This window comes from Bufo bufo, chromosome 2, assembly GCF_905171765.1.
Source record: "Bufo bufo chromosome 2, aBufBuf1.1, whole genome shotgun sequence".
Classification (NCBI taxonomy): domain Eukaryota; kingdom Metazoa; phylum Chordata; class Amphibia; order Anura; family Bufonidae; genus Bufo; species Bufo bufo.
This window is the reverse complement of record NC_053390.1, coordinates 36179246-36202552: the sequence shown is the minus strand read 5'-3', so window position 1 is coordinate 36202552 and position 23307 is coordinate 36179246. Positions and strand designations below refer to the sequence as shown.

Below are 23307 nucleotides of genomic sequence, written 5' to 3'. Positions count from 1 at the left end.
CCATCAGTTGCGTTGAGGAGAAGTCAGGTGGATACACAGCTGATAGTCCTACTGAATAAACTGTTAGAATTTGTATTATGGCAAGAAAAAAGCAGCTAAGTAAAGAAAAACGAGTGGCCATCATTACTTTAAGAAATGAAGGTCAGTCAGTCAGCCGAAAAATTGGGAAAACTTTGAAAGTAAGGGCTATTTGACCATGAAGGAGAGTGATGGGGTGCTGCGCCAGATGACCTGGCCTCCACAGTCACCGGACCTGAACCCAATCGAGATGGTTTGGGGTGAGCTGGACCGCAGAGTGAAGGCAAAAGGGCCAACAAGTGCTAAGCATCTCTGGGAACTCCTTCAAGACTGTTGGAAGACCATTTCAGGGGACTACCTCTTGAAGCTCATGAAGAGAATGCCAAGAGTGTGCAAAGCAGTAATCAAAGCAAAAGGTGGCTACTTTGAAAAACCTAGAATATGACATATTTCCAGTTGTTTCACACTTGTTTGTTATGTATATAATTCCACATGTGTTAATTCATAGTTTTGATGCCTTCATAGTCATGAAAATAAAGAAAACTCTTTGAATGAGAAAGTGTGTCCAAACTTTTGGTCTGTACTGTATATTAACTTTCCTAGTACACCGCTATGTGTATGGCAGCCCCAGCATACCCTAGGATGTGAAATATAACAGGGAAATAAAGACCACTTCCTCTCAGAAGTACAATCCGATATCACCAGAAAAAGTGACGAAAAAACAGCTGACCCCCAATGACTGCTCAAGCATATCCAGACACAATGCTGCTGACTAGGGAAAAGAAAAACCCTGCAACGTCAGGTGTTTTGGATGTAGACCGCTTAGCATAAAAAAATGACATGCACTGCCAAAAAAACCTCATATATATATATATATATATATTATACATATCAGTCTGTAATAGACTGAACAGGGAAGTCCAAGCAGTTTGACCCCAGATCCCCCAGGAACCACCATATTTACCACGGTAAGCAGCGGGTGAAGCGGTCTGGCTGAGCGCGCCAGCATCCCGCTGGCATTAAAGTTAAGAAGTCGAACTTCCGGTCTGCGCTCCTTCATGCGGCGCATACGCACTACAAGCTCCCCACAGCCCTCTGCGCATGCACCTGCCCGATATTGCCGATTGCTGATTGGTGGTAATCAATGTTTATTGCTTTCTAATGTGTCTCTATCTTGGTTGTACCTAGCGGACTTAACCCTTTAGTCATGTGCTGCCAAGGACGATCAGGAAAGAGGAAATACCGGCTCTGATATCCTTGTTTCTCCACATTTACGAGAACTGTTTTGAAATCCTGTTCAGACTGGACATTAGACGGGAATTCAGCCTGGGGAATGTTTAGGACGGGTCAAGTAAACAGTACAGATAAGGAAAGTTATAAGCTGGATAATCAGGCATTGTCCTTCCTACGGGAAGTGGTCAGCAGAAAGCAGAGACCCTGCAGATTCCAAATTATCTGCACTGGAAATATTGCATGAAATGAAGCAGAAATTGCTGGACACGAGGCAGCGGTGAGGGGTAGTAAGGGTAACTGCCCATGGTGCCACTAGGCAACCTGCAGTTTAATTTAGAAAAAAAATTATGAAAATGATAGGCGACCGATGTACGCGTGACTGCTCAGATTCTGCGCATAAATCTATTCTGCATCAGAAGAAAGCGAATTGGGGATTCAACTGACAAAAAAAAGGGGGTCAGTCAGCACATCCCACTGTGCAGGTGCACGCTGCCATGGCTAGAAACACAAAGAAACACAAAGAAAAAAAGACAATGCCGCAGCACTCTGTAAACACAAATAACGTACAATAATGCCATAATTATAGAAAAAAAATGGTGCTAATGCTACGCTTATTTTGCAAATTTGAGATTCTTGGCAAATAGATTTTGTACAAAATTATTTGGGCCCGTCTGCCAAACGTCAAGGCGATCTCTAGAAGACAGGAACCTAATTTTGGTGGCCATTTTGGCACATAACAGGTAGTATTTAGTGTTAGGTTCCCTTCTTACAGAGATCGCCTTGACGTTTGGCAGACGGGCCCAAATAATTTTGTACAAAATGTATTTACCAAGAATCTTAAATTAGCAAACTAAGCGTAGCATTAGTACCAGAATGTTTTCTATAATTATGGCATTATTGTACCTGAATTGGAGATTCAACCACTACGATTTTTGACTGTGCCACAGAAAAAAACTACACAAGAATTTTGCTCGGTGTCTTTGGGCCCCCTCAGGCTCCTAGCCCGGTAGCGACTGCTACCTCTGCACCCCTATAGCTACACCCCTGGCGACTGCTACCTCTGCACCCCCTGTAGCTACACTTTTATCCCAACATGATGATACGGTACCTTATGAGGCCAACATGTGGTTGCCCCCACCATGCTCACCTTCTACCACCTTGCAGCCCGACCTGTCTTGACTGACTACGCACACCTATGGGCACCATATAACCAAGCTACTAACCCTCTAAGGCATCCTTCTCCCACCATTCTCTGATCATGGCCGCCTCTTCTTGTTGCTACAAGCTTTTTCGGAAGCCCTTACTGACTCATATAGCAGCCCATGCATCTGGGAATGGCTGAGGCAGATTGGTTGCTGCCTTTGTCCATGGTCTTGGATTGTAGATGGAGGGAATCTCCGCCCCCGAGGTACCTGCCATGTATAAATCATCACCAGGGGCTCACGTGAGAGATCTGCATTTGCCAGGGAAAATTTTTGAAATTTCAAATAATTTTTATTAAAACTAAATGTAATGTAATTTTTGCATTGGTCTTAGTCTGGGGTGGGGGGAGGGTTCTGAGAGCGAATTCAATTTGTATTAATACTGGAGTAGATATTGGGTCCTCCATACCAGTCTGAGCAATGGTTGATGCTGTCTCCATGCCAGAGATTAGTCTGGTTTTAAAGGGGCATGTGGTGGAAAAAGATATAGCCAGTTTCAAAGGCTAAAGAAGCCCAAACAGAGACAGAGACAATGGTTTTTTTGTATCATTCCCAGTTTGCTTGCAGGGTGGGAGGGAGTGGTGAATGGTGGAAAATTAACCAGTGTACACACAGACCCTGGACTTTTAGGTGATCTCCTACACACAGAGAAGAAGCCATCAGAAGGGTAAGGTCTACTAATATCCTTATGTTGTACATATGGGGGGTTCACCCCAGGACGAGGTATAGGTTATAAATATAACATGCACTCCATCCTGCTCCTGCCTTTTTGCACCAATCATAGAGGTTTAAGGGGTGAGAGTTGTGGATCCACACAAGAGAACATCATGGCTATGCACAGGAGCAGCTACTCTGTAACATGGGGGACTGCACACGGGAGCCGTCCTGGAGGACACACACAGTGACATACATAAATAGCAGTCCTGATGCTCTCCAAAAGAGAAACAATATAAAATATTGTGAGTTGATACCCTTTAATGGCTAACTAAAATACATGATGTTATAAGGCAAGCGTTCGAGACTCTGAGGTCCCTTCTTCAGGCCAGGAATGAAAAAATCTAAAGAAACATGGATATACACAGGAAAAAACAGATTGCAAAACACAAACAAACAGGGAATGGTCTTGGAGAAAGAGTCCTTAATTAGTTTAGAGATGAGATGTGTGAAAGTTTGTTAGCCTCTGAGTTTAGAGAGGAGACGACCCCTCTTTCTCCTCAGATGTTGTAGGGGGCCATAAAACCTTGAGACAAATTTAGTCTTGAGTTGAGTGTGTCAAAGACAGTCATAAATGTGTATTCCCAAACTTGTCTATCCCTTTGGGATTTGAAATGACCCTTTAATATTAATACTTGGAGGTCCGTAATTTTATGGCCAGGATCACAAAAATGTTTGGCAACGGGGAAAGTTGTCTTTTTCTCTTTTATAGTATGAGGGTGAGACCTTATCTTCACTCGCTCTGAGTGTCTGCCCTGTTTCCCCCACATAAAGACCCTGAGTGGGACATTTTGTGCACATAATGAGGTACACCACATTGGATGTAGAACATATGAATGTTCTAGGAATCTAGGGTGTTGGGGATACGTGTCCTGTCTGTGGTCACTATGTGTGGACAGGTTTTGCAGCTCCTCACATTGCAGGGAAAAGTTCCTTTCTGTATATTGGATAGTAGTGAGCTCCTGATCAGTAGATTTCTTAAATTTTGAGGTTGTCCAAAGCATAGTATAGGACGGTCTGGGAATATTGTCCTGAGACGGTCATCTTTGAGTAGCGTGTGGTGTAGTTTCCTTGCGGTTTTTCTTAGTACCTCTAGTTGTGGGTTGTAGGTCACCACTAGAGGTTATTGCCTTCTTTTTGTTTATATTTATACTGTACCAAACCTTTTTCTTTTGACATGAATAGTATTGATGGAAATAAATCCCACAGGGTGGAAGGGTCTTGTCTTTGTTTCCCTCCCACCCCCACCCTTTTGTTTACCCATGACCCCCACTGACCCCTTTATTTCTGAAAGGGATTGTGTACTCTGGATAATCCCCTTGACGATAAGCAGATCTCAGAGTTTCACCTGCTGGGACTCCCAGCGATTACCCTTAAGGTCCCTTTACATGGGATAAAGATCTAGCAGAAGCGTTTCTTCAGACAATCTCCAGACCACTATATTTACATGCACCGATCTCCTCCAGAGAATGGGGAGGAACGATCGCTAATGCCATCGTTCTTCCCCATACAGACTGGTTGTTTCCCGGCAGCAGATCGTGTTTACACAGCATGGTCTGCCATCAGGAAACGATGATCTTTTGTGCGGGAAACCTGGTAGTAAGTATTTAATTTCCCTGCAGCTCCTCCACAGGGGAAAAGAAGTATTGCATGGTGCACATTGAAATCAATGGGTTGTTGGTATATCCAGATCTTTCAGGACAAGAGACACTTGTTGTAACCTCTCTCCAGTCTGGTCAAGAGATAGGGACCTAGAATTCCCTAATAGGGGGTATCATTTATTTTCTTAGTATACTTTCACACTTGCGTTTTTATTTTCCGGCATAGAGTTCCGTCCTAGGGGCTCAATATCGCAAAAGAGCCACACATACAGTCATGTTGGCTTCATTTATGGTACATTTGCCCTTGATGGACCTGTAGTGTCTGCTTCACTATAGTCAGGGGGGGACACAAATCTCATAGAGCCCCATAGCAACACTTAGTATGCCCCCATTCCAAATTACTTTAATTTTTTTTAATTAATTGGAGTAAACTTTTAATAGAAAGAAAAAGTTGTACCCTGACTTCTATGTTCTTTCTATTATTTGCAACAGACAATTAGCATAACTATATTGATAAATCTCATAAATCTCCCCCATATAGCTCTAAAATCTGCTGATTCCCTTCATTTAGTACATGATAAAACTGGCTTCCCACAGCCACCACTAGGGGGAGCTCATGGTGTAGGTATTTATATAGTTACCGTTAAACATAATGAACACTGTAAAAAAAATCTCTATGCACTGAGCTCCCTCTAGTGGTGGCTGTTGGACAATGCCATGGATTTATGTAGACAACAAAAGAACAAGTTTAACGCTAACCCCCTTCCCCCTCACCTCCGGCGGTCCGCCTCCATGCTAGGTAAGTTACGTTACTGTTCTTGCTCCTCGGTGGTGGACCCTCAAGGTTTTAAAATCCTAATCGCAGCATGGGGATAGGGCAGATGTCAGCCAGTAAAGCCTTTTTTTTCTCTTTCAGCAGAAACCTCCATGGATTGCAGCATTTTTCTTGCGTGCTTGCTCTTCAGCTCCATTGTGGGGAAGGCGTCTTCGTGCTTCTGTGAGCATTATCCCTGGTCCTCCTGGTCAAGTTGTTCTAAAACCTGTACACATGGAAGTCAGAGTAGATCTCGGTGGGTTCAACTTCTGAAACATTTTCAGTTTAGACTTGAGAGAAATATCATCAAAATGTATTTACCTAATATTGCTTTCATAGCACCAACATATTCTGCCGCGGTGCACACAAAAGGGCCCATTTCCCCTTCTACATTTGTTCCACGACCCTTTAGCTAATTCCTCAAATTGTCATGCAAACAATGAGGTCCCACCAGGTCCTGAACAGGCTCTTACCCACCAGTAGTAAAGGAGATGGGAACACCTAGGGTAGGGGCCCCTTCCATGGAAGGGCGCCATTGCAGACCCATTGACTGCCTCTATGGTACCCAGTGGGACTCAAAATGTAATTTCCCTATGTGGTCCCTTATGTCTATGTCTACATGGATACAGGTTGCAGATTACATGGAGGACTGCAGTCAGATCTGTATCATATCTTTTACGCACAGTAATATCATCTATGACGAACACTACAGAAGAAACAATTGTGAACAGCTTTGTGTGAAGATTGAGAGTCGATCTTGCAATGAACAGCCATGTCCAATCAACTGCCAGCTAGGAGACTTCGGTCCCTGGTCCGAATGTGATCCGTGTCTCAAGAAGCAGGTATTTCAGTCATGGGAATATAATAATGATCATGTACATTGGCGTGGACTATTGCCATAAGGTCAGATTTACACAGTGCAATGTTTTATGTGGTTGCTTAGATTGACCAAGGAGTGGACCCAAAAATGAGGATTAGAAGTTTTTTGTTTATAATTTTCCTCCAATCTTGTATTTCTGTAAAAGAAAAAAAAATCTAAAACTACAGTGTGAACCAGGCCTTATGAAAATTTACCCTTATAATACATACCTATAATCTGGACAAAGGAGTCTGGAGGGGAACAGAGGAGACAAGAGGAGCCTGGGGGGAGCAGAGGAGCCTGGGGGGAACAGAGGAGCCTGGGGGAGCAGAGGACCCTGGGGGCACAGAGGAGTCTGAAGAGGGCAGAGGAGTCTGGAGGGGATCAAGGAGTCTGGAGATACACAGAGAAGTCTGGAGGGAGTAGAGTCTGGAGTTATACAGAGAAGTCTGGACAGAGCAGAGGAGTCTGCTTGGGAAAAAGGAGTCTGGTGGGAATAGAGGAGTATGGTGGGGACAGAGGAGTCTGAAGGGGTCAAAGAGAATAGGAGGGAGCAGAGGAGTCAGGAGTGGGACAGAGAAAGATGGATTCGACCAAGTGGACTGAGAAAGAGGGATTGGGAGGGTACAGAGGAGTCAGGAGGAGATAGAGTCTGGATGGGACAGAGGAGTCTGGAGGTGACAAAAGAGTCTGAAGGGGAAATAGGTGTCTGGATAGGGCAGAGGAGTCTGGAGGGGAAAGAGAAGGCAGAGGAGTCTGGAGGGGACAAAGAGATGTGGAGGCAACAGAAAATTCTGGAGGGGACAGAGGAGTCTGGAGGGGACAGAGAAGTCTGGAGGGGACAGAGGAGTCTGGAGGTATACAGAGAAGTCTGGAAGGAGAAGAGTATCCTGGAAGATAGAGGAGTCTGGATCAGACAGAGGAGTCTGGAGAGGGCAGAGGGGTCTGGAGGTATACAGAGAAGTCTGGAGGAAGCAGAATAGCCTGGAAAGAATAGGGGAGTTTTGGGGGAGGGGGGGGGGGGAGTGAGGAGTCTGGAGGGGAAGAGGAGTCTGGAGAGGGCAGGGGAGTCTGGAGGGGATAGAGGAGTCTGGAAGGGACAAAGACATGTGGAGGCAACAAAAAAGTCTGGAGTGGACAGAGAAAGAAGGATTGGGAGAGTATAGAGGAGTCTGGAGGGGACAGAGAAGTTTGGAATGGACAGAGGGATGTATGCGGTACAGAGTAGTCTGGAGAGGGCAGAGGTGTCTAGAGGGGGCAGAAGAGCCTGTTGGGGATAGAGGAGCCTGGAGGGAACAAAAAAATCTGGAGGGGACAGATCATTTTGGACAGAGGAGACTGGAGGTGACATAGGTGTCTCGAGGTGACAGTGGTATGTGGAGATTGGGGTCTGGAGAGAACACAGGGGTCTCAACAGAGGAGTATGTAGGGGATATAGGAGTCATGACAGAGGAGAGGACAAATAGATGTGGAGACAACAGAAAAATCTGGAGTGGACAGTGAAAGAGGGATTGGGACAGTATAGAGTAGCCTGGAAGGACATGGGAGTCTGGAGAGGACAGAGGGGTCTGGAGAGGGCAGAGGAGTCTGGAGAGGGCAGAGGAGTCTGGAGAGGGCAGAGGAGTCTGGCGGGGACAGAGGTATATGGAGGAAGCAGAGGAGCCTATGGGGACAGATGAGTCTTGACAGAAGAGTCTGGAAGGGACAAAGTTGTCTGGAGGGGATAGAGGTGTCTTGAGCGGACAGAGGGGTCTTCGGGGGGAAAGAGGAGTCTGGGGGAGATGAAAACAAGAGTGTTGCCATTCACTGACAGCAAACACATATCTTGAAAAAATGTTGAAGAATTGAAACGCACAGATTCTCAATCTCAATAAGAAAGATGTAGAACTTTTTAGTTATAAAGAGATTCATCTTTATATATACAGTGGTGGAATACCTCTTCAATGCCGCAGTACGAACTGTATGAACAGCTCCATATTTATTAACCTGTTGCATCCGGTACCAACAGATTTCTTTTTCACTAGCCTGATAAAGAGCAGGTTCTCATTGAAATGGGAATGATTCTTCAATAAAACAGAATATCTCCGTTCACAGGAAATATAACAGCATATTTACCGTCTATACCCTTCAGGGTGTGTGGAAAGCTGGGTGATGTCCCAGTGTTATGGTTGTCAATCAATGAGGACAAGACTAGGGGACATCCAGATAGAACACAATAATATAACACTCCCATCAGGCAGACATGCTGTACATTTGCTGATTGTTTTTTCCATGTCCTGCTCCTTTATATTTCCAGTTCCGGGTTCGATCATTACAGCGCCCCTCTCAGTTTGGAGGTCAGAGCTGCGCAGGACAGTTATCAGACTCCCGGCCATGTATCCCAACCAAACTGTGTAATATTGAGGAAGCAGACTGCACGAAAAGGTTCCAATGTGACAGCGGTAAGACGAGGGTGACCATAATATAAGATAGATATGTGACGTCACATGGACAAACCATTCTCTTAAACAAAAAAACATGTAATACTACATTTCCCTTGTGGGGGGTGCTGCAGAGGAATTGAACATTTCCTTTCAGGTTCTTCCAGAGATTACAGGTCATCGTTGGGGGTTCAAGTAGTGGAAGAAATTGTGACCAGCTTATCTTCAGGGACAGACACAGTTCCAGCACTACTAGAAGCCAAACCCCAGGACTAGTGTACGCTTCCCAGGGTACCCAAGGCCTTATAGATAAAGAGTGGTGACCTCATAGCAGTAGTAACATCAGGTATGGTGACATCGTAATGGACAATGTCATTGATGCTTTCCTTTAAGGAGCAAGACCTGGTAGTGATGTCTTAATATGAAGGCCTAAGGAAGCATTGCTTCAAGGCTAGAAATATGTTAGGTCTGGGGTCTGAATAAATATAGGAACTGGTCTAGAGTCTGATTAATACAGGGGTCAGGTCTGGGGTCTAATTAATAAAGTAGTCTGGTCTGGGTCTGATATGGGGTATGATTAATATAGGAGTCTGGTCTGAGGTCTGATTTATATAGGTGTCATGTCTGGGGTATGATTTATATAGGAGTCTGATATGGGGTCTAATTAATATAGGGGTCTGGTCTGTGGTGTGATTGCTATAGAGGTCTGGTCTGGTGTTTGATTAATAAAGGTGCCTGGTCTAGGATTTAATGTTGGAGTCTGGTCTGGGATCGTATTAATATTGGAGATTAGTCTGGGATCTGATTTATGTAGGACTCTGGTCTAGGGTCTGATTAATATGGGGATTTGTTCTGGGGTCGGATTAATATAGGAGCCTGGTCTGGAGTCTGATTTATATGGGAGTCTGGTGTGTGGTTTCATTAATATAGGGGTCTGACCTGGGTCATGATTGATTAATACAGGTGCCTGGTCTAGGATTTAATTAATGTTGGAGTCTGGTCTGGGATCGTATTAATATTGGAGATTAGTCTGGGATCTGATTTATGTAGGACTCTGGTCTAGGGTCTGATTAATATGGGGATTTGTTCTGGGGTCGGATTAATATAGGGGCCTGGTCTGGAGTCTGATTTATATGGGAGTCTGGTGTGGGGTTTCATTAATATAGGGGGTCTGACCTGGGTCATGATTACTATAGAGGTCTGGTTAATACATGGGCCTGGTCTAAAATATGAATAATATAGGAGTCTGGTCTGGGGTTTGATTAATATAGGAGTCTTATCTGGGTCCTGATACTATAGAGGTCTGATTGATATAAGGGTTTGTTCTAAAATATGATTAATATGAGTCTGGTGTGGGGTCTGATTAATGTAGGGGTCTGATCTGGGGTCTGATTAATTGAGGTGTCTGGTCTGGGATCTGATTAATATAGATGTCTTGACTGAGGTCTGATTAATATAGGGATCTGATCTAAGGTCTGATTAATATAGGGGTCCAGGGTCTGATTAATAATGGATTCTGGTCTGGGGTCTGATTAATATAGTGGTCTTCGTCTGTGCTGTGATTAATAGAGAAGTCTGGTCTGGGGCCTGATACATATAGGGGTCCAGGGTCTGATTAATACAGGGGTCTGGTCTGGGGTCTGATTGATATAATGGTCTAGTCTGGTGTCTGATTGATATAGGAGTCTGGTCTAAGGTCTGAGATCATGAGGAGAGGGGCAGAAGATACTGCATAATTAAAACTGTGGGGGTCCGATCTGGTGAGTACCAGGAAGTATTGGCCTCTTTCTTTGGACTAGCCACTGATGGCAGCTCTGAGAACAGGTACAGTATGTGCAGCAGTTTAGCAGTAGGTTCTAGGTAGGTGACACCGGTCACAATTACCTTCTCTTGTTTACATTGTCGCCGGTAAAGTTTTGTTGGATTTCAATCTCTCGCTTGTCCCTTCTGTTAACATTATTTTCCTACTACTTTAAATGCACAGCTTCAGAACACAAACTGTTTACTTGGAGGAAGCGGCGATAACCCACCGAGACATCAGCGAGCATCTGTTCAGTGCAAGAAGAAGCCGCTCGTCTGTTCCTTTTGTGATAATTACTACACTCACCTCTGATGTTTCTGGACAGGAAGGGAACAGTCAGATCCATCAAAGATATTACTGATTTGGATAATTTCATTTCCCAGCAGATGCTGACAGACCGTGGCAGAACGAAAGGAAACAGTTACATGTTTGTTTCCTTCATTTGCCCAAATAACTTGTAAATGTAGTCCACACAATGCATTCATTACAATTAATGGGGAAATTTACTAAAATGAAATCAATTAAAGAAACTTTAATCATAGAACGTCACATTCCCCATATTATGATTATAACTGAGAAATATATTAAAATCACCTTTACAAGTCCCAAAAGCTCAGCCATGTCCCCCTTCTCCTCCTTACTGCCCTGTGTCTACCTGGAAGACAACTTGCTGCAGCAGGAAAGTACTGCATACAGATATATACAGCCACCACTAGAGGGAGCTCAGGAGATTACTGCATACAGATATATACAGTTACCATTGGAGGGAGCTCAGGAGACTACTGTATACAGTGTGGGGATCAGCTATTACAGCTATACTAAATAGCAAGGTGTCAAACAGCTACTGCTGCTGACACATGAAAACTGCTTACTGAACCGAGGCCAGGAATGTCGGTGAGACATACCTTCCGTCAACGACGGTCCCTTGCGCCTTCCTACAACAGTTATATACAGCCACCACTAGAGGGAGCTCAGGAGATTACTGCATACAGATATATACAGCCACCACTAGAGGGAGCTCATGAGATTGCTGCATACAGCTATATACAGCCACCACTAGAGGGAGCTCAGGAGATTACTGCATAGAGATATATACAGTCATCACTAGAGGGAGCTCAGGAGATTACTACATACAGATATATACAGCCACCACTAGAGGGAGCTCAGAAGATTACTGCATACAGATATATACAGCCCCCACTAGAGAGAGCTCAGGAGATTACTACATACAGATATATACAGCCACCGCTAGAGGGAGCTCAGGAGATTACTGCATATAGATATATACAGCCACCTCTAGAGGGACTTCAGGAGATTGCTGCATACAGATATATACAGCCACCACTAGAGGGAGCTCAGGAGATTACTGCATACAGATATATACAGCCACCTCTAGAGGGAGCTCAGGAGATTACTACATACAGATATATACAGCCACCACTAGAGGGAGCTCAGGAGATTATGGCATACAGATATATACAGCCCCTACTAGAGGGAGCTCAAGCGATTACTGCATACAGATATATACAGCCCCTACTAGAGGGAGCTCAGGAGATTACTGCATACAGATATATACAGCCCCTACTAGAGGGAGCTCAAGCGATTACTGCATACAGATATATACAGCCCCTACTAGAGGGAGCTCAGGAGATTACTGCATACTGTGTTCAATGTATATACAATGTGCTAGCTCTCATTTGAGGTGGCTAATTAAATCACAATGTTATGGTTAACTCTATTTTATGCAGAGGTTTTGGAGCTCTGTATCAAAACAGAGATGCAACTGCTAAAAATTAATTAGATCAATGTTTTAATTTTAAAATTATATGGGATGTATATGGCAGTATTATATATTTATTTATATATATATTGTAATGTGAGCTGCAATTATGAGCTAAATGGTCTAAAAATGGCAAGTGGCATGGGGGGCCCTATGTTGCATGTTGCCCAGGGCCCCATTTTTTTTTTTTATAAAACTCCCATAAAGCACGTTGAATTTAAGATATTATATACTGTATATATTGTATACAGGTCGCTGCATCGACCCCAAGCTGAAGTGTAATGGAGACAATGACTGTGGAGACAATTCAGATGAAAGGGGCTGCAGGAGAAAGATCGAGCCCAAAAGAAGCTTTGAGAACATCCCCGGGGTGCAGCTGATGGGAAATGGGTAAAACATGGAGTAAACAAATTATCTGATTTCTCCATATATAGAAATAAATGGACCTAATGTGGATCGAGGCAGCCCCAGCACAGGGCACCCTCAGTCAATACACCTGCCTGATATAAATTCATGTCCCATGTTTAGGTATAACTACTTGTCCGGGGAGAGTCGGGGCGAGATCCTTGATAACTCATTTTTTGGAGGAAGTCGTGAAACAGTTTCTGGGAATGGAACAGGACCAAACAGGAAGTTATATCGGCTGCCTGCAAATGTGGAAAGCATCACATTTCAGGTGAGTACATCTCTTTTTGCATTTTGTCCAAGAGTACTAGAGAATAGTTGCCATATCCTTCACCTTCCAGAAGCTTTAGCCCTTGTCTGTGCTTGTAGGAGATCTGTGAATGTCCAGGAACCTCCTCATCCACTAAACAGTCCACCTAGTGTAATACAGTAAATAGGGGAGAGGAGCTGAAGAGGAGGAGGAGATGAGGAAGAGGGGGGGGGAGGAACTCAAGAGGAGGAGGGGAGAGGAGCTGAAGAGGAGGAGGAGATGAGGAAGAGGAGGGGAGAGGAACTCAAGAGGAGGAAGGGAGAGGAGCTGAAGAGGAGGAGATGAGGAGGGGAGAGGAACTCAAGAGAAGGAGGGGAGAGGAGCTGAAGAAGAGGAGGAGATGAGGAAGAGGAGGGGAGAGGAACTCAAGAGGAGGAGGGGAGAGGAGCTGAAGAAGAGGAGGAGATGAGGAAGAGGAGGGGAGAGGAACTCAAGAGGAGGAGGGGAGAGGAGGTGAAGAAGAGGAGGAGATGAGGAAGAGGAAGGGAGAGGAACTCAAGAGAAGGAGGGGAGAGGAGCTGAAGAGGAGGAGAGGAGGAAGAGGAGGGGAGAGGAACTCAAGAGGAGGAGGGGAGAGGAGCTGAAGAGGAGCAGGAGATGAGGAAGAGGAGGGGAGAGGAACTCAAGAGGAGGAGAGAGGAGATGAAGAGGAGGAAGAGGAGGGGAGAGGAACTCAAGAGGAAGAGGGGAGAGGAGCTGAAGAAGAGGAGGAGATGAGGAAGAGGAGGGGAGAGGAACTCAAGAGGAGGAGGGGAGAGGAGCTGAAGAGGAGGAGGAGAGGAGGAAGAGGAGGGGAGAGGAACTCAAGAGGAGGAGGAGATGAGGAAGAGGAGGGGAGAGGAACTCAAGAGAAGGAGGGGAGAGGAGCTGAAGAGGAGGAGGAGATGAGGAAGAGGAGGGGAGAGGAACTCAAGAGGAGCAGGAGAGAGGAGATGAAGAGAAGGAGGAGAGGAGGAAGAGGAGGGGAGAGGAACTCAAGAGGAAGAGGGGAGAGGAGCTGAAGAAGAGGAGGAGATGAGGAAGAGGAGGGGAGAGGAACTCAAGAGAAGGAGGGGAGAGGAGCTGAAGAGGAGGAGGAGATGAGGAAGAGGAGGGGAGAGGAACTCAAGAGGAGGAAGGGAGAGGAGCTGAAGAGGAGGAGATGAGGAGGGGAGAGGAACTCAAGAGAAGGAGGGGAGAGGAGCTGAAGAAGAGGAGGAGATGAGGAAGAGGAGGGGAGAGGAACTCAAGAGGAGGAGGGGAGAGGAGGTGAAGAAGAGGAGGAGATGAGGAAGAGGAAGGGAGAGGAACTCAAGAGAAGGAGGGGAGAGGAGCTGAAGAGGAGGAGAGGAGGAAGAGGAGGGGAGAGGAACTCAAGAGGAGGAGGGGAGAGGAGCTGAAGAGGAGCAGGAGATGAGGAAGAGGAGGGGAGAGGAACTCAAGAGGAGGAGGAGAGAGGAGATGAAGAGGAGGAAGAGGAGGGGAGAGGAACTCAAGAGGAAGAGGGGAGAGGAGCTGAAGAAGAGGAGGAGATGAGGAAGAGGAGGGGAGAGGAACTCAAGAGGAGGAGGGGAGAGGAGCTGAAGAGGAGGAGGAGAGGAGGAGGAGGGGAGAGGAACTCAAGAGGAGGAGGAGATGAGGAAGAGGAGGGGAGAGGAACTCAAGAGAAGGAGGGGAGAGGAGCTGAAGAGGAGGAGGAGATGAGGAAGAGGAGGGGAGAGGAACTCAAGAGGAGGAGGAGAGAGGAGATGAAGAGAAGGAGGAGAGGAGGAAGAGGAGGGGAGAGGAACTCAAGAGGAAGAGGGGAGAGGAGCTGAAGAAGAGGAGGAGATGAGGAAGAGGAGGGGAGAGGAACTCAAGAGAAGGAGGGGAGAGGAGCTGAAGAGGAGGAGGAGATGAGGAAGAGGAGGGGAGAGGAACTCAAGAGGAGGAGGAGAGAGGAGATGAAGAGGAGATGAGAAAGAGGAGGGGAGAGGAACTCAAGAGAAGGAGGGGAGAGGAGCTGAAGAAGAGGAGGAGATGAGGAAGAGGAGGGGAGAGGAACTCAAGAGAAGGAGGGGAGAGGAGCTGAAGAGGAGGAGGAGAGGAGGAAGAGGAGGGGAGAGGAACTCAAGAGGAGGGGGAGATGAGGAAGAGGTGGGGAGAGGAACTCAAGAGGAGGACGGGAGAGGAGGTGAAGAAGAGGGGTGGGGCAGCTGCAGCTTTTTACTTAGTATTTAAATGTAAAGGGACACTTGGGAGGGTCAGTGAGAGGCGACTAACTGGTCCATACCCAGCACAGCACCTACATCACATCAGGAGGAGCCTAGAAATCCGGAGAGAAAAAATGCACATTTCCATATTGGAGGCACACACTTCCTTCCTGTATTGTTTGTATAGGGGCGGCCATATTGGAGACACACACTTCCTTCCTGTATTGTCTGTATAGGGGCGGCCATATTGGAGGCACACACTTCCTTCCTGTATTGATAGTATAGGGGCGGCCATATTGGAGGCACACACTTCCTTCCTGTATAGTTTGTATAGGGGGGATATATTGGAGGCACACACTTCCTTCCTGTATTGATAGTATAGGGGCGGCCATATTGGAAGCACACACTTCCTTCCTGTATAGTTTGTATAGAGGTGGCCATATTAGAGCCACACACTTCCTTCCTGTATTTAGAAAATGAGTAAAATTAGACTCCAGCACTCACTTTTTTTCGAAGTATCAAGTTCTCCATTTATTCAAGTTACACACGGATAGTACAGGGCTCAAGATCTCTCTTGGTACAGGCTGTTTTTGACGCGTTTCGAAAAGTCTTATTTTTACGAATAAGACTTTTCGAAACGCGTCAAAAACAGCCTGTACCAAGAGAGATCTTGAGCCCTGTACTATCCGTGTGTAACTTGAATAAATGGAGAACTTGATACTTCGAAAAAAAGTGAGTGCTGGAGTCTAATTTTACTCATTTTCTATGTACCTGAACAAGGAGGTTGAAAAACCAGGACACCGAGCACGCGGATACATTCCTACCGCAGATATAGTGAGCTGGTATCCCACAGTATACATTCCTTCCTGTATTGTCTGTATAGGGGGTGGCCATATTAGAGACACACACTTCCATCCTGTATTGATAGTATAGGGGTGGCCATATTGGAGACATACACTTCCTTCCTGTATTGTCTGTATAGGGGCGGCCATATTGGAGACATACACTTCCTTCCTGTATAGTTTGTATAGAGGTGGCCATATTAGAGCCGCACACTTCCTTCCTGTATTGTCTGTATAGGGGGTGGCCATATTAGAGACACACACTTCCATCCTGTATTGATAGTATAGGGGTGGCCATATTGGAGGCACACACTTCCTTCCTGTATTGTCTGTATAGGGGTGGCCATATTGGAGACACACATTTCCTTCCTGTATTGATAGTATAGGGGGGGGGGGGGCATATTGGAGGCACACACTTCCTTCCTGTACAGTTTGTATAGGGGGGGATATATTGGAGACACACACTTCCTTCCTGTATTGATAGTATAGGGGCGGCCATATTGGAGGCACACACTTCCTTCCTGTATAGTTTGTATAGAGGTGGCCATATTAGAGCCACATACTTCATTCCTGTATTGTCTGTATAGGGGCGGCCATATTAGAGCCACACACTTCCTTCCTGTATTGTCTGTATAGGGGCGGCCATATTGGAGACATACACTTCCTCCCTGTATAGTTTGTATAGGGGCGGCCATATTGGAGGCACACACTTCCTTCCTGTATAGTTTTTATAGAGGTGGCCATATTAGAGCCACACACTCCTTCCTGTATTGTCTGTATAGGGGCGGCCATATTGGAGACACACACTTCCTTCCTGTATAGTTTGTATAGGGGCGGCCATATTGAAGTCACACACTTCCTTCCTGAATTGTCTGTATAGAGGTGGCCATATTGGAGGGAAACACTACCTTCCTGTATAGTTTGTATAGGGACGGCCATATTGGAGACACACACCTCCTTCCTGCAACCTTATAACCTTATCTGTGCGTATAGTGTTACCCTCTAGACCACCAGCAGTGTAGTAGAGCTGTCATTATATTGCCATCCCTGTAATGATGAGATGACTCTGCTTATTCCGTCCCATTCTACACAGCATATAAATATGACAAGTTAGCTGAAGGTAACTGGATGTATCAGCCTATTGTGTGCTCTAATGGCCAGTGTGAGAACTGCAATACATCAAGATCTTTTTATACAGGTTAAAACAAACGGATTTTCCTAATAAGACATTGTGCGATGATGGATTCCTTTCTAGGGCTTTCATTATTCTGTGCAGACTAACGGAGAAAAATAATGTGTGTTTGTCCTTTTAACAGACGAAAGACGAGGAGGATGATGTGTCCTCTGATTTCTACAACAGTCTCATCAATTTCGCTCATTCCGGTAGCCAATCTGGCGTTTATCAGGGGTCAGGAAGTAGATCTAGTGGAATTCCCATATTATTCCATTCTCGAAGTAAAACCAAAAGGACGTCCTCCTCATCCTTTAAGGAAGCCTTACAAGCCTCTTATAAGAAGGTAAAACAACAAGTGAATTCTGCGGGGTGAATGACTGTAGAGGCAACGCCCTATATCTTCTGTTTGGGGCCCCAATCTGTGTGCCTATAAAGGCCTTAGGACCGTTTCAGACATTTAGTTTTTGGTCAGTGATTGTGAGCCAAAACCAGGTGCAGGTCAGAAACACCAAGCAGGGGCAAGTCCTTCCCTTATACCTTATCTCTGTGTAGGCTTCTCTGGCAGTTGGGGTAAGTAAGGCAGGTTCACACCTCTCTATTATCCTACAAAAAGGCAGCTCTGTCAACTAAGACAGCTATAATGACCACTTGTACCACATCCAGAGTAAACTAAAAGCCAAACAAGTGGAGTGTTATATCAAAAAATGTTATTTATTATAAAATATAAAAATGGAGAACAACAGGATGTAATACAGTACACGGAGAAGCACAGGGTGAGTCAAATCAAAAAAACAACCATGAAACTGTGCAAAGTAATGCACAGATAGGTACGATCGAGAGGTAAAGCTAAAGCTAAGGCTCTGGGAAACCAGATAAATATCACATATAATAGTCTCCTCAATAGGGGTATGGTACACAACGCACAACACAGACTAAATGTAATAAACCCAAGGACGTAGCTAGCATACACGGAATAGTATAGGCGTCACAATCAGCCAAATAAGGTAATATAATAATGAAAAATCACTTGGCTGGGATCCAAAATAATAAAACTGGTGATTTTTCATTATTATATTACCTTATTTGGCTGATTGTGACGCCTATACTATTCCGTGTATGCTAGCTACGTCCTTGGGTTTATTACATTTAGTCTGTGTTGTGCGTTGTGTACCATACCCCTATTGAGGAGACTATTATATGTGATATTTATCTGGTTTCCCAGAGCCTTAGCTTTAGCTTTACCTCTCGATCGTACCTATCTGTGCATTACTTTGCACAGTTTCATGGTTGTTTTTTTGATTTGACTCACCCTGTGCTTCTCTGTGTACTGTATTACATCCTGTTGTTCTCCATTTTTATATTTTATAATAAATAACATTTTTTGATATAACACTCCACTTGTGGTCGGGGCTATATGTGAAAGAACCTACCCCCTAATGTATGCCCCAACAGAACTAGCGGCTTGAGTTGTGCCATAACCGCTTCCGTCGAGAGTACACCTGAAAGAGGGCATACCCTGTAGGAGAGTGAAAGGAAAAGGGCGGGCTGGGAGGGGAACACTGCTGCCGTCCGTCCCCTCTGGAGAAAGGTGCGTCCTAGATATAGGGCAGGGCGCCCCTCCCACAAATACAGGCCAATTAATCGGCCTTAATACTTGTGGTCGGGGCTATATGTGAAAGAACCTACCCCCTAATGTATGCCCCAACAGAACTAGCGGCTTGAGTTGTGCCATAACCGCTTCCGTCGAGAGTACACCTGAAAGAGGCCAAAAACCCAGCATGAAAATACAAAGCGTGTTCATTGACGTATTACAACGCCAAATTCTGAAAGGCACAAGAAATCTCGCTAACGGGGTTCGGAACATAACGGCTGTAACAAGACGAGCGCCACCGGCCCAACTTACGGATAATGTGGGCTGGCACCTGATTCCTGAAGCGGCCGAGGCTGCCCCAACCCTGAACGAATGCCCTGACACCGTGAGGGGGTCAAAACCTAGATTGACCGCCAGTATACGCGCATGCGCTATGAATTGGGAGGTAGACAACGCTGCTGTCCCGAAGGGTAACAGTGGGGTGTTAGTGCCGCGACCGGCCAGTGCCCCTGACAATCCCTGCAGGACGTGGACCGGACCCCATTTGTGAGACGTGGGGAAGAATTTGACCTGGGTAGGGGGACCTGACTGGGAGGTCTTGGTCATTTAGACCACAGTACGGCCTGTCCAATGGTTACCCTAAACATGCGCTGCTGCCACCACGGGATACAGGTCCCTAGCCTCCGTTGCCTGGAAATTCCCGTGGCCTCGCAAAACTCCTCCGGCCACGCCCCATTCAGCCAATGGGGGCCAAAAATAGCAGCGAAACCAGTGCTGACCCCGCTGTTGGAGAATATGACGGGGGAGTTGTGGGAGACCGCCGGGACAAACATGGACACGCCATTCCAATGACTCAAGAAGTGGTCCCACATGCTCAAATCCGCTTGCGCTTGACTGTCCAGGAACACTGGACTATCCTGACAGGAAATAACTGAGACACGGCTGGATGATAGCTATGACAGTGGGAATAACTGAGACACGGCTGGATGATAGCTATGACAGTGGGAATAACTGAGACACGGCTGGATGATAGCTATGGCAGTGGGAATAACAGACATGGCTGGATGATAGCTATGACAGTGGGAATAACTGAGACCTGGCTGGATGATGGCTATGACAGTGGGAATAACTGAGACACGGCTGGATGATAGCTATGACAGTGGGAATAACTGAGACATGGCTGGATGATAGCTATGACAGTGGGAATAACTGAGACACGGCTGGATGATAGCTATGGCAGTGGGAATAACTGAGACATGGCTGGATGATAGCTATGACAGTGGGAATAACTGAGACACGGCTGGATGATAGCTATGACAGGGGGAATAACTGAGACATGGCTGGATGATGGCTATGACATAGTGGGAATAACTGAGACATGGCGGGAGGATAGCTATGACAGTGGGAATAACTGAGACACGGCTGGATGATAGCTATGACATAGTGGGAATAACTGAGACACGGCTGGATGATAGCTATGACAGTGGGAATATCTGAGACATGGCTGGATGATAGCTATGACATAATGGTAATAACTGAGACACGGCTGGATGATAGCTATGGCAGTGGGAATAACTGAGACATGGCTGGATGACAGCTATGACAGTGGGAATAACTGAGACATGGCTGGATGATAGCTATGACAGTGGGAATAACTGAGACATGGCTGGATGATAGCTATGACAGTGGGAATAACTGAGACACGGCTGGATGATAGCTATGACAGTGGGAATAACTGAGACATGGCTGGATGATAGCTATGACAGTGGGAATAACTGAGACCTGGCTGGATGATGGCTATGACAGTGGGAATAACTGAGACACGGCTGGATGATAGCTATGACAGTGGGAATAACTGAGACACGGCTGGATGATAGCTATGACAGTGGGAATAACTGAGACACGGCTGGATAATAGCTATGACAGTGGGAATAACTGAGACACGGCTGGATGATAGCTATGACAGTGGGAATAACTGAGACACGGCTGGATGATAGCTATGACAGTGGGAATAACTGAGACCTGGCTGGATGATGGCTATGACAGTGGGAATAACTGAGACACGGCTGGATGATAGCTATGACAGTGGGAATAACTGAGACACGGCTGGATGATAGCTATGACAGTGGGAATAACTGAGACACGGCTGGATAATAGCTATGACAGTGGGAATAACTGAGACACGGCTGGATGATAGCTATGACAGTGGGAATAACTGAGACATGGCTGGATGATAGCTATGACAGTGGGAGTGGTAACAATCTGGCTACGAAAACCTACCCTGAGGAATGACGCGCATCGCACACTTTACATGCCTAACAACGACTGCAGTTCCACCTTGGTGGTGACCCTACCAGTGACGAAACTGTGAATGGCTGCGCGGACCCTAACCAACTTGTCTTCCGGCAACCTAGCTGACATGCTCTCTGTGACTGTAAAGCAAGCAAAAAACGGACCGTCACTACTACTGTTTAGCAACAATTTGACTACCACCCGTGCCTAGACACCACCACCGCCACTGCAGAAACCATCATGCAAAGGTAACTGACCCTGGTGACCACCTGACAGGTACGGAGAAAGAGGAGACGTGTGACAGTTGAAAATAAATTAGAGACAAAGGAGGAGGACCTTACCGGAAACCGGACATGATGCTGATACGAGAAGAACACAAGGAACCAACCGTGGAAATAGACCTGTTCGCACGAATTAAGCAGAATACGTTTTTTTTTTTTTTAACAACGCTTGCGCCTGCGTTCAGGTGGCCCGAAGCTGGGGGACGAGACACGATTGTCAGATTGCCGGGGTTCTCACGGAGTTGGCTGAACGGCTGACGTGCATATGCCAAAATAAAACACAGCTATCTACGTAGCAAGCAAATTGCGACAAGTGTATGAAGACAGGCAAGTGAGAAACCTGCCCATCTGAAACAGAACAATGGAATAAAATGCCATACAATGTGAAGGGTCTGGCGTGCCCCTGCTGGCCTACGTCTAGGGGCGCCTGTTACTGGGGGTACTACCCCCAACAACTCATCACCATCACGCTGTATGGCATTAACCCCCTACCTAACTGACAGCACGGCGGCCCGTGCCAGACTTTGCCCCCCATATAACAGTCATGGTGAATATACCAAATTCGTCTTGACAGAAAAGTTAAAAACAGCTAGGCTGTGATTAATCAGGCAGATTGAAACTCCGCCCTCAAAGACTAGCCTTCTCATTGACATTCCCCCCCCTCCCCCAGTCCTTACTCCCTTACAAGCCTCCCCCAATGCAGAAAGATAGAGCCTAATGCGAGTAGCCCCAGCAAATATACGAACGGAGTCCCGCTGACTCCTGCTACCTGCGTGCAAGTCACGTGGGAGCGGGGCGTGCTGCCAGACTGCCGTTCCGGTGTGGGGATGTCCCTCTCATACCTTAGAGGGACCGACCCCACCGACCGGACTAAGGAGCCGTCACTGCGCTGAGGCAGCCGCACGAGGAGGAACAGGACGCCGGAGGAAGCGCCGACCGGAAGTGACGCTCTGTCGCCTAGGAGATGCTGACGCCGCCGGCTGTAACAGGAACACTGCTGCCGTCCGTCCCCTCTGGAGAAAGGTGCGTCCTAGATATAGGGCAGGGCGCCCCTCCCACAAATACAGGCCAATTAATCGGCCTTAATACTTGTTTGGCTTTTAGGTTCACACCTCTCACCTATGTTGGGGTGCTGGCTCTTTTTCGTTCTTGCAGGATTGCACCTACCTCTATTCTAACAGTGCTGCAGATTTTTCCTTTTTCAGGGTGCATTCACACAACTGTATATATTTTCCAGTCCGCAAAATGCATATCCGCAGAAAATACAGATGACGTCCGTGTGACGTGTGCGTCGCATCCATTTTTTTTGCAAAACAAGCAAGAATAGGACATGTTCTATTTTTTGGGGGTTTTGTGGGACTGCAGAACAGATGTACAGTTGCGGACAGCACCTGGTGTGTTGTCCGTTTTTCTTGCGGACCCATAGAAATGAATTTGAACCAAAAATATGTGTTAATATTGTGTGAATGGGGCCTTAGATATAGATACAGTAGATAGATAGATAGATAGATAGATAGATACAGAGGCGTAGCTAGAACTGACTGGGCCCCACAGCAAATTTTTGTACGGGGCCCCCACACACACACTTACACACTTCTTCACAAACAGGTCTATTACAAACCCCTCTCATATGGCTATTTTGTGACTTTTTATAAACTTTTTTTTTTTTGCCTCTCATTTTTAGCCCGACTTTATTGTTTTTTAACATTTCCAGTTGCTGACAGGGTTTATATTCAACTCAAACCCTTTAAAACCTGCACTGCAATTGTAATAGACATGTCTGATTTACGTACATGGAC

General features: G+C 46.1%; 1 protein-coding gene across 2 annotated transcripts in view; it reads left to right on the top strand.

The window, feature by feature from the left end:
* The first annotated feature begins 2956 nt into the window (after window positions 1–2956).
* C6 (complement C6) overlaps window positions 2957–23307 on the top strand; it is a 55572-nt gene continuing 35221 nt past the window's right edge. Inside the window, exons 1-7 of one of the 2 annotated variants that reach the window (XM_040420927.1) lie at window positions 2957–3120; window positions 5688–5838; window positions 6268–6424; window positions 8738–8882; window positions 12694–12832; window positions 12971–13118; window positions 17487–17687. In XM_040420927.1, coding sequence (XP_040276861.1) covers window positions 5696–5838; window positions 6268–6424; window positions 8738–8882; window positions 12694–12832; window positions 12971–13118; window positions 17487–17687 — 933 coding nt within the window. In that variant the 5' untranslated portion in view covers window positions 2957–3120; window positions 5688–5695. Of the gene's footprint in view, window positions 3121–5684; window positions 5839–6267; window positions 6425–8737; window positions 8883–12693; window positions 12833–12970; window positions 13119–17486; window positions 17688–23307 lie in introns of both variants that reach the window. The other variant, XM_040420928.1, reaches the window with a different exon arrangement.